This window comes from Pseudorasbora parva, chromosome 8 (assembly GCF_024679245.1).
Source record: "Pseudorasbora parva isolate DD20220531a chromosome 8, ASM2467924v1, whole genome shotgun sequence".
In the NCBI taxonomy this organism is placed as follows: domain Eukaryota; kingdom Metazoa; phylum Chordata; class Actinopteri; order Cypriniformes; family Gobionidae; genus Pseudorasbora; species Pseudorasbora parva.
Window position 1 is genome coordinate 24479630 of NC_090179.1, and position 12526 is coordinate 24492155.

Sequence of the window (12526 nt, forward strand, 5' to 3'; positions counted from 1 at the left end):
AACATTTGTCAACAACGTGAAACATTTATGCCCATTACATATGCTTTATAAGTCTTGTTTGTGGTAAATATACTTGGCTTCCAAATTATAATTGTCAAAATATGACTTGCAGTGTTTTGTGTAAACAGAATTATGAATGTGCCATTGTTGGTCACTGTCTTTTTCATAGGCTATTCATAGTTCATCCTTTTCGGGGGGGAAAAAGTATACGTTGTCACTTGAAGTGTCGTATTTTAAATAAAATGAAACATGTTTTAATGTCTTATGACAAAACAGAAAATCTCTCTCAGTGAAGCTTTATTCAGGATTACTGCGAATGGCTTAACCCCATAAATGCAGATTCGAATGGAAGGACAGCAAATCACAGCTATTCAGCTTGACTGCGGTGCTACAGTATAAATGCTCTGTACATATCAAACGATCCGTATCAGATATCAAATGTATACTCACATTTAAATGTTGCAACATCACAGTCAGACTGTATTTGCAGTCTCTTTGAAAAGCCTCCAAATGTGTCTTGTTTAAAAACGAATCCACTGTAAAACGCAACGAACAAACGATCAGTGTCTTTCTGGAACTTCGTTAAAAAATAAAGTTCATCCACACTTATGTTAGGATCACAAGGATGGCAATGCAGAAACTGTTTTTCCACAACTTGGCACTTCAAGACGTCTTGTAATCTTTAGAGGCATCTCTATGGTTGTGTTACTGTGTTTGCGTCTGTCTTGTATTTATCACTACATGGCATGTGCGAATCGGTGGATGAGGCTTCAATGCAGACGTTGATCTTCTTCTGTAGAGGTGGTCTTTCGACACACTCTGACGTAACAATTTGACAATCTGAAAAGAGATGTTTTCACAGCTTGATTTCAATAAAAGCTTTTTTTGGACTAACAAGGACTTTTTTTGTGTGTATGGAAAATTACATTTCACAATTCATGACCCCTTTAAATTGATAGGTCTGTTAATTGTCCATATTTTTTTCTGTCTCTCGTAGATAGGGTTGGGTATTTAATGTGTAATATATTCACATTAAATCAATGGGTGCCAAATTTCGGTACCTGAGAATGCATCTGGTGATATAGACTAGTGTCTGTGAATATTAAACCAATAACAAGTCTATGCCGTCTCATATAAGGACATAAATGCATACTATTCATCTCATGAGCCTTTCTGAGAGTCACTTCACGAGCATGTTACTGTATTATTTGAGAAAAACTACCGTCATATCATAAACACACAGAAATTCAAAGGTCTTCATGGCAACCTTTCAAACCTTTTCTTGTTTTTCATGTTTTAATTTGAACAGTATAAAGCTCAGTTGTGCAGCACTTTGTTTGACAGTTTTTTTTTTAATTAAATTAAAATATAAATTAAATACATGTTTATATCTTCATTTGATACCCAGAAGATACACAACACCGAATCTTTTCATATAAATTACAATGAAATAAAAATATATTAAAATGATTGTTTTATGATTTCAATTAATTAAGTAGCTAGTAGCCTACTATTGACTGGTAATTTCAGGGACCAGTACCGGTTTAAATGTGATCAGTACCCAACCCTATACTCATTCCGACATTTCTGATCATACTGTGAGCGGAGCGCTGTTACGCATTAGCCTGCACACATCTAAAGGAGTTTCATGTAGTCATCACCTCTGATCGCCTGCACTTGTTTCAGCACTGGTAGAAACCTGCAGCACGACTTGCATCTAGAAACATTCTGGCAGCTGACATTCCCCCTCGCTAGAGGAAGGCAAGAAATGTTCTCTAGGCATGCCGAGTCGCATCAAGTAATGCTGGTGGAAGATGACAGGGGCTGAAACCGCAACATCAGCAGACGACTAAGAGCAACAAACTCAGCTGCTCTGCATAAATTTATACGCGCAGTATCTCTAAACACACTGCTTATACTCTATCACACCTAGCGCCGCTGCATTCTTATATCTCAGCTCTTCTGCGAGACGTGCTTTTTCATATTCATAGATTTTCACGGCTGAATTTTTAAGGTCTTGCGATAGCAAAAGTTTCCTCGATATGTCATCACTTCGCCAGACATTTCTCTGTCCCTTCGCCACAACTCTGTCATTTCCTTAGAATATACTTGCACCTCATTAAGATTTTTTTCCCCACCGTTCTAATTTGTTTGAAACCTCTTTTCCCATTTCAACTATGTAAAAATCTCCCCCATAATGCCTGACAAAGAATGATTTCAAATTTGCACGGGTAATGAGGCTGCGGAAGGAGGTGTGAATGTTAAAGCTGCGAATCCCTCAGCGGCGAGCAAAGTTGGGGGCCCGTTCCTCTCAATGGAACACGCAATTCGGGATGATTCAGGACGATCCGTAGCTATTTGTACCCGACACCTCTTAGTCACCACCCGTTGAGGTTACTTCGGTACCTCTCCCTCAATACTCGCACATTATTCCCACAGATGTCTTATAAACAGAACTGTGTTTTCGTGCAGAAATGGCAAAGAGAAACAAGGACAAACCGGAGATGCTCAGGAAGGATAAGTCCTGTATAATAAAGGGTTGTCTGGCAAGCTATCTGCTTTTCTTATCTAAGTGGAGGCTAATCAAATTGTGTGTTTGGTAGCCTGTTGTCTGTTTTTAATGATCATTTCTTTCAGGCCTTCAGGGTCACAAAACCACTCTATTTTGCAAAAGAATCAAAACAGTCCAACGGACATGCTTCCTGTCATCATCTTGGTCATTATTGCATCCAAGCTGGCACTTTGAATGCTAATGGGTTAGCCGAGCTAGCGTTGTCAGCAACACAACGTGTTTGTGAGGCATATCTGCTCGTCGAATCCCGAGAGAGGTGTGCGAGAGTGGCTGCACGGACCGAGCAAAGGCCTGCTGTTGTCTCTTGTCACCATGGAGAGAAATGGACAGAGTAATTGCGTTGTTCCAGGGCCTGAGGAATCCCATCAGCCAGGAGCTGGTGCTGTCAGAGGACATAAAGATGCCACTAAAAACTTAACTCTCCACTGACACGTTGGGCGGCTCAGGCCTGCACAAAACGACAGGGGAAAAGACAGACAGATTAACCATGGTGGGGTGCAGATGAGAGCGAAAGTGCTTTGGAGAAGGTTTGGGAAACAGCCAGCTGAGATGAGGGAGAGTGTGCCTGTTGCCAAGATTGTGTATGATGGATGTGAATGAAGTAGAAATAAATGCTCAGGGTTGCTTAATTCTTTAGCCGTCTACTCTGTTCTGGGAAATACCAGGGGTTGACTAGAATGCACAAATGAAGCTTATTTTCTCTCATTGTCAATAAGTGCGCCTTTTTTATAGACCGAAAGAATAAGAAGGGACGGGAAATGATGGGGAGAGAGTAGGAATGAGTTCATTGATCTATAAAACAAGGTGATACAGGCTTAAGGTGCTTCTATCTGTACGCATCCATCCCTCTCGCTCCATCCATCCATCCACCCACCCACCTGTATATATTTGTATGTATCCATCCATCCCTCTCTCAGTATATATTTGTATGCATTTATCCATCTCTTTCTTTATATCCTTCTGCACCCAATCCATCCCTCTTTTTATAACTTTGTATATCCATCCATCCATCCATCCATCCATCCATCCATCCATCCATCCATCCATCCATCCATCCATCCATCCATCCATCCATCCATCCATCCATCCATCCATCCATCCATCCATCAGTTGAGGTTTTCCACTTCTAGATAAAATGTATGTTTATTGCACACATTTATTGTAATTTATTTACATTTATTTAAATTTTGTTCCATTCTTGATTTACTCAAGAGTAGTTCCCAACCATGCCCACAATAATTGTCACACAACGTAGGTCAGATTTGAATCTGTCTCCCACATGAGCACATTGGGATCACTGCTGCATCACAGCTCTGACAATAAGCACACGTTTATTAGAAATCCACATGGGTCTAACATAAGCGGGAATTTGACAACTTTCTTCTCTTTGTTAACTTCAAAAAGGGCTTAACATTGCCTGAGGAGTTCTCTTGTTAGCCGTTATCATTGCCCTATATGATAGGTGGGCTATTTGATCTCAGTGCACCAGCTCTCAGCACAATTAACGTTGCTGCATGAAGAGAAGTCGGGTCTCTGCGCTCCATATATCTCTCCAGCAGGGAGAGTTAATTGTGTTTTGAAAAATGGGCCTTGTTGCACGAATGCGACCTCTACTACTGTCTGTTCTCACCGGTTTGAGATCCTGTCTAGCTCAGAGACTTCCAACTTTCTGACACCTTTTGTTTGTAACTCAATTAGAGTGTCTTTGAAGGTCTATTCGAGCAGCTCGCTCTACGTGGTTTTCCTGAGAACTGTCCTCTGTAACTTTCCTGTTCCAGTTTTCCTAAATGGACTGGGGGATTGCGTGTTGGGTCTTCGCAACACAAGAAAAACACCATTTACAGCTCAGGTGTTTGTTAGTGTGAAACCAAAAAGTGTCAAGTCTGAAATGCTGGGAGAACAGACAGGTATAGCGAGCAGCGTCGGGCATTGCAAGCAAGGTGTTACCCGGTCCCCAAGCACACTCTCACAACTCAACGAAATCACACAGTACCTCCTCTTCAATCTCCCTGTGAGACACAAAACCCACAACCGGTCATCTCCCAATTCCCTCTTTTCCAGTTCTGAGCTTCCTCTGTCTCCTGTGTGTTTGAAGTCCTCTGAAGTGCTTTCACATGGGCCTAATCTCTTGTCGTCTTCTCTTCTCTTCCAGATGGTCACAAGAACAAAGAAAATATTTGTAGGCGGATTATCAGCGAACACAGTAGTTGAAGATGTGAAGCAGTATTTTGAACAGTTTGGCAAGGTAAGATCTCATTCTTCTTTTTCCCTTTGGCTAATTTAAGAAGACATGTTTGTGTATGATGAGAAATGCTGTCCCTCAACAATCTCTTTCATGTGAAGAATTTTAAACAGGCCGTTTGAGATGTGGCCATTTGGAGATGAAAGACCAGTGTTCTCCTGGTCTCTGTCAACACTGGCTAAAGTAGCCAAGACCTTTTGCTGCTGTATAATCTTTCCCATGTTAAAATACTTTCCCTATGCCATAATAATGTGCAAGGACAACTACAATAGCAAGCCACCAGTAGATTGACTTATCTGAAAAGTTTGCATTAAACATTGCTGAGTTGGTCTGAACATTTACTCAACCAAATGTGGTTTTTGGTATTGACTTTAGGATCGGGTATTGATACAGATTTCCCAATTCGATTCTGATTCACAAGCTTTTGATTCTATTTGGTTTAATTCCATTTTAATCAGTTGGATTTGATTTAGTTATAATGCCCATTTTGCTAACATATTCTTATATATGAACATAACATTTCCCTCTTCTAATTATGCGTATGCAGGGAAGTGTTTCAGACTGATTCAAACCAGTAACTTCTTTTTGATTTTAAAAGAACCAATTAATTTGTTTTGGGAATCAATCTACACTGTCTACAATGTACATTGCACTTTGTTTCTTATGCACTACAAAGGACCTAGTCAGCCATTTAAGGAATGAAGCTACAATTTTGCACTGTATGTTTTGAATCTCTAAAGGACTGAATCATTAGAGTCATTTGTTTAGGAAATCAAGCTACACTTCATGCAGTGTGGTTTTGATTCACTTAAAAGAAACAAATAAATAATTTTTTTGGGGTATCAAGTTAGTTTTAAATCACAAAAAATAACTTGCTCATAAGAGTCATTTTTTAAATTTTAATGTGTAAACTGAGAATAGTCTGAGTGAAAGATTGAGGTTTTACGAAATCATTAAAATAAACATTTGGAAAAGGTGAACTTTTCTATTTGCTGGATGTTATGACTTTGAGTAAGTATGCTGTTTCTCTCTATTTCTGGCTCTGTATAAATACCTAGCTCCATTTGTTTGTAATCAGCTGTGTCTGAGTGGACCTAACACACACTTGACTTGATTGAAGGGCTCAATTATGCAGATGTTTTACTTGCCCTGCGCTGTATGTCTTGCCCTGGGGGTGTTTTCAGCAGCGCCAGCGCTGGCAGTAGACAACCGCTAAATCATTGTGATTAAAGGAACAGCGGAGGATTTGTAGCTTCTTAGGTCACAAGACTATATTAGTCTTACCACAGCCTGGTTTATTGTGGCATACTTGTCTGCGTCCTTCCGTAAAGCTGTAGATCGTTATTTTGAATGGGCAGCGTGATCCAATAATGCTAAAGACCTCAGCGCTCAGTGTCTAGTTGTTTATAAGTTGCGAAGCAAATGCACAGTCTAATGAAGTGTCTGTCTCTGAAGACAAGAAAAATATGAATTGACCGTCCGTTAGATACAAACTTGAGAGTAAAGGCGAAATAAGCCTTCAGAGTGAGTTGTTAGAAGGTTGGATGCTCATTTGCTGCAAACTCTTGATGACTCTGCAAGTCCGCCCACCTGGAGATTTTGCCACACTGTGGTGTCAGTTGAGCTGATACCCGGAGGTTTGTGTGTGTGCGTAGGGGCGTGTGTGTAGGCCAATTAACAGTGTCTCCTGGCGAGCAGTAGGTAGTGAGAGAATGAGGATCCTGGGAGGAGAGCAGGTGGCATGGGGCAGCAGGGTCACAGGATCTGTCTCCTTAGAAGCTGTGTTCTTCCTGAGCGCTTTTGCTGTGCTATGACAGCTTACACACTCGTGCACACACACATTTAAGTGGCGCTAAGGGGCATTTATTGCACAACACTGCAGAATTAAGATTTTAAAAGCCTTTCCACAAAGGCTCTTTGAGTTAGATCCACTTTTCATTAGCATACAGTCGTGCTAATGCCTTCTTTTTACTTTCAGAGGAAGGCAGGGCTAAATAATTTCAGTTGTTTCCTCTGAAACATTTTATGTGTTAAGACAACAGACTTGGCATGGTTTGATTTTAAATCTCTCCAAGATATTTTGCACATTCGTCACGATGAGAATGTAAAAGGCCGCCTCGCTCCCTTCATAAACCTTCATGTGCCCTAATTACATAGGATGGCTTATGCTTAGTCATAGGTTTATTGTAATCGGCTTGGAGTAGATCTCCAAACAAAGTACACTTATTCTGCTAAGTTAAAACAACTCCTGTTTACTTCATTACCAAACTCCCTCACCCCCCTCTCTCTCTTTCTCACTTTAGTGTTCGCTCTGCTGTTATGGGCAGGATTTAGTTTCATTAGGCCTGAGAGTTGTTTCCAAGCCAGTGCTCTGCCACAATCAGGCCTTTCTTCCTCCTCTGTCCTGGTTCCCATATCGGCCTGGGTGAGAGCCAACTTCTGCCATTTTAGGGGCAAAACTTTAACCTCCTGCGGTCCAGATATAGTTTATCATTGGAAGCATGTAAAAACTTAAAAATATTAAATAAAAAAATACAATATAAAATTAAAAAAGTAATACTTAAATATTATTAAATTATTAATCTAATATATATATATATATTTATATTTTTAAGTTTTGTCCCTGAAATGGAAGATGTTGAGGTGTGTGTGTGTATATATATATATATATATATATATATATATATATATATATATATATATATATATATATATATATATATATATATATATATATATATATTGTATGTATATGTATATGTATATATATATATATATATGTATATGTGTATATATATATATATATATATATATATATATATATATATATATATATATATATATATATGTGTATATATATATTGTATGTATATGTAATTACATACACACACACACACACAAACAAGCACACACACACATGTTTGTTTTTGTGAATTGTGGGGACATTCCATAGGCGTAATGGTTTTTATACTGTACAAACCGTACTTTCTATCCCCTTACACTGCCCCTAAACCTAAACCTACCCATCACAGGAAACATTCTGCATTTTTACTTTCTCAAAAAAACTCCTCCTGTGTGATTTATAAGCATTTTGAAAAGTGGGGACATGGGGTAATGTCCTGATATGTCACCATTTTCTGTAATACCTATGTCATACACATGTTATTATACACATTTTTGTCCTGATATGTCACAAAAACAAGCACACACACACACACACACACACACACACACACACACACACACACACACACACACACACACACACACACACACACACACACACACACACACACACACACGTCTCAACATCTTCCATTTCAGGGACAAAACTTAAAAATGATCAGGCATGACATTATGGCCATCGTCCTAATATTGTGTTGGTCCCCCTTTTGCTGCCAAAACAGCCCTGACCCGTTGAGGCACAGACTCCGCTAGACCCCTGAAGGTGTGCTGTGGTATCTGGCACCAAGATGTTAGCAGCAGATCCTTTAAGTCCTGTAAGTTGCGAGGTAAACCTAAATGGATCTGACTTGTTTGTTCAGCACATCCCACAGATGCTCGATTAGATTGAGATCTGGGGAATTTGGAGGCCACACTGGGAAAGTCAACACCTTAAAGCCTGTGCTCCACAAACCAATCCTGAATCATTTTTGCTTTGGCAGGTCCTGCTAAAAGAGCCCACAGCCATCAGGGGATACAGTTCCATTGAAAGGGTGTACATAATCTGCAACAATGCTTAGGTGCGTGTCAAAGTAACATCCACATGGATGGCTGGAACATTGCCACACTGCCTGTACTGACCACTGCAGATCGGGAACACCCTACAAGAGCTGCAGTTTTGGAGATGCTCAGACCCTGTCTACCCATCACAATTTGGCCCTTGTCAGACTCGCTCAAATCATTACGCTTGCCCATTTTTCCTGCCTCTAACACATCAATTTTGTGGACAAAATATTTGCTTGCTGCCTAATATATCCCACCCACTAACAGGTACCATGATGAAGAGATAATCAGTGTTATTCACTTCACCTGTCAGTGGTTATAATGTTATGTCTGATTTGTGTGTGTGTGTACGTTTACATGTGTGTACTATATATGTATAAACTGTTAAAAGTAAATCTCTTAAGCTCGGTTACTTCAGCAGTGATCATTAGACTAAAGTTAATACTCAGCCTCTCTCTGTGTGCTGTGCAGTGATAAACACTAGTTACAAAAAGTGTTTTGTGTTGTAGCTACTATATTGTGTTCTTATCTAGAACATCAATTTGATCACTTAATATTCAGAACTGTAATTATGCATTTTGTAACAAGTTTTAGAGACAACGTGATATGGCGTTTGCAATGTATTCATCTTTTAGCACATTTCATAGTGAGTAAGAAATATTGTAGGGGTATGATGTTATTGGGTGATATTATTTTTCTAGGGCCGCATGGCCTTGGGTTGCATCAGCAGAAACGAAATGTTGTTTTACAAGCAGATATTTTTTTCTTATTTTTTTCAGCATAACACACTGATAAATTATTTAAAATATTCACCAGGGACATTTATTTATAAAGTGAATAAGGTCAAATTTGTCCTTGAATATCATCTAGTTGATTTTAAAAATCACTGATCATTCTTCATAAAGCATAATATTCACCGAGCGTCCTGCTGTTTATTTTTTGACATTGAGCAAGTTTTCATTTTGTCTGTGGTGATTTTGACTCATGACTCGCAGACCAACCCTTGTTGAATTCTGGACGAACTAAACTATAATCACCGGTTTGGTGGCAAACTCTGCATTGTCATGTTGCCATAATAAAATATCAGAGTTTTCTCTTTCTCTCAGCCTCAATATTCAGTGAGGACAGTAGGCTGTTTGTAATGAGTGCATCCCGAGCACTCACTGTTAGTTAATTTTGCATACCTGGTGAACCGCTAACATTTAATAACGGCATTCGATTTACCTCAGGCACGGGTAATAAAAACAGTGCACTGCTCTATTTGCAAGCCTCGCTGCATCACCGAGCCCTTAAAGTCTGATTTGATAAGCTTGTTTAACGAGAGGTGTTTGTGGATTTGGTGTGAAGAGTTTATTTCAGACACATTTTCTTCGTGCACACTGTGAGACTGTGGGAACATGACAGCGTTGCAGTAGTGAGAGTAATGGCGGCCATCCAAAGTTGTTTTAAAGATGCACCATCTTCCTCCCAAGGTTAGTTCCTTTATACTTGGGGTGTTTTTTTTCCTCGCCATTGGCCTTTAGCGTGATCATGTCAGGGTTTAGGTCTGACGCTTTGTTAAGCTGCTTTAAGACAATCTCAATTGTTAAAAGCACAATATAACTGAATTGGATTGGTTAAAGTGACCTAATAATAAAGATTAGCAAAATCCTCTATGGACCATTTGAAAACAGAGATAAGATTTAACACCACACCGTTGCTTATGCTATATGTAACGGTTTTGTTCAGGGAATATCCACTTCCTATATTTAGTTTGGAGTATTTTCAGAGTGTGCAGTTTCAGCTTTGGGAGAATTTCATGGTTTATTTTCTTTTAATGTCTTAGCAGGAACTTCATTGTCTGGGCAGAGATGTGTTATTTCTTATCAAAAGGCCCTTTGGACTACCTTCCTCCATAAGAGTAGCCAGGGAAGTGTCCTCTATTCAGTGTGAGGGTTAGCAGTAAATCCCCATGGACTTCTATGGAGCTCGTAGCCCTTAAATGTTCTCCACACATCAGTGGCCTTGCACAAGTGGGAAGTCACTAACAAAAGGGAGAAATTCTTAAGGGCGGCTAAAAAATACTCAATCATGGGCTCCCCACTCTCTGGTGCCCTCTGGAGTGAAGGGAGAAAACAAATGAGAAACTAGTGAGGGATGAAAAGGGAAGGATAGCAAAAGGAGCTTTTGAACAGGTTGGGATTAGTTTTTAAGATGATGCGCTCTCTCTAGACTCCTCCCTTCCTTTGCTCCCATCCTCCCGTCTCCCTCCCTCCGCTCATCCTCAGCAATCCGAGCCCACACCTGTGTTTGTTTCGCTACCAAGTCTTTAACAAGGTCTCAAAATGGCTTTCACAGCGCTTGTGTTAACCAGTGAAACCAAATCTTCTTGTGAAGATTGAAAACACAATTGATTTTGGGCAGGGCTGAGGTCTCCGGCCCAGACCTCACTCTCTTTCCGCCTCTGTGTGCTCTCGCGCGCCTTGAGATTGATCTCTATCCTTTTTTAATTCCTTTTTTTTTTTCCTCTATTGTTTTTCTTGGCTGGACACACATCCAAAATGTCTAAAGTGCTTTCGCCCTCTCAAAGGAAGTCTATAATACTTGGAGAGAGCTGTGTGTTAGCATTTCCAATCATCTTAATAGTGGTTTCACAGTTGACAAAGCCAGCAGATGATGTAAAACATCGTTTAGGAGCCCTCCAAAAATCGAATTGGAAAGTTGGAAAAACATCTTTTATAATATTAAGAAAGTTTCTGTTTCTGTTCGGTTTTATTTCTTCAGTACTTTTGTCATCAGTGCACTTAATTTTTTTTTCTTTTTTTCATTCATTTTTGATTTATAATTTTTGATATTTAATATTAAATAATTGTATATTTTCCAATGACAATAATTGTATAAAATGTGTGTAAAGATGTGCTCTTTTAATGGATACATTGATTGATACATTCGTTTTATTCTTAAAGACACCCCCTATGGTGACAATCCAGTTTGTAATGTTGTTTATATGTCCCTGTGGTGTCTTTAATATACTTTAAGACAAACCATGTGTAAATTCATAAGTCAACACCATTGCTGAGTATTTTATCCTTAAAACCACAGTGAACCGAAGACACTGGTGTTTCTTACGTCACAAACAACCTTGTAGCCAATCACATCAACATGCAGCGGCCTTTAGCATATTATTAACTATGAACGGTCTGAAGCAGGTGAGTCTCAAGAAGGCAGGTTAGCCTGGTATATTTTTCTGTTGATATGAGAAATCAGGTATATTATAATATAGCAATATAGCGGGTGAATTATGTTTATGATCTGCATATACCATATATTAAGATGTTATGATGAACTATATGCCTTTCTCCACTGATGTTATACGGTTTTTGTAACATTAGCAACACATTATTGGCTGTTTGATAACATAAGCAAACATAATCATAATCGTCTAATCATTCAATAATTGCTCTTATGTGTCTGATGTTGTAAAGAGCGATACCAGCAGCGTTTTCTACAGTGACTTGAGTAAAGTTGAGCGAGCAGATCTCTGAGCTGGTGTGAGTGAGTGGAGTCGGGGCTATTTTGCATATTCTTGGATACTAAATAAAGCAATGGTGTAGTGTTATAGTTTAAACAATTTTAAGGGATGAAGAATATTTTTGACAGGAAAAAAAAACGTTTAAATATTTCAGTGTTACTCATTGTAACATAACCCATTAAAAATTCTAAATCTCTTCTCTATTACAAGTAATTTATATTTTAAAAGTACCCAAAAACAGCAGCATTACAAGATGGAAAAATACAGACTAGAAAGGATATTTAAGCTTGTTCTGCACTTACGTCCATGACTCACTGTGGAGTAGCTAGTTTTCACTGTCCTGCTTTTTACGGCAAATGTGCTCTTATAGATCAACACATTCTCATGAAATGCATATCTATAACATAATTTGTCTTTATTGTGCGATTTATATGCCAAAATGACTTTTTATGTGCATATGATATGCATTGTCAAC

General features: G+C 39.0%; 1 protein-coding gene across 14 annotated transcripts in view; it reads left to right on the forward strand.

Annotated features, from left to right (window-relative positions):
- msi2b (musashi RNA-binding protein 2b) overlaps positions 1–12526 on the forward strand; it is a 281199-nt gene that overhangs the window by 76063 nt on the left and 192610 nt on the right. For all 14 annotated transcript variants that reach the window (XR_010906732.1, XR_010906733.1, XR_010906734.1 and 11 more), the window contains exon 6: positions 4725–4817. Coding sequence is in view for 8 of the 14 variants with exons in the window: in XM_067450482.1 (XP_067306583.1) it covers positions 4725–4817 (93 nt within the window). In the remaining 6 variants the exon portion in view is untranslated. The remainder of the gene's footprint in view (positions 1–4724; positions 4818–12526) is intronic.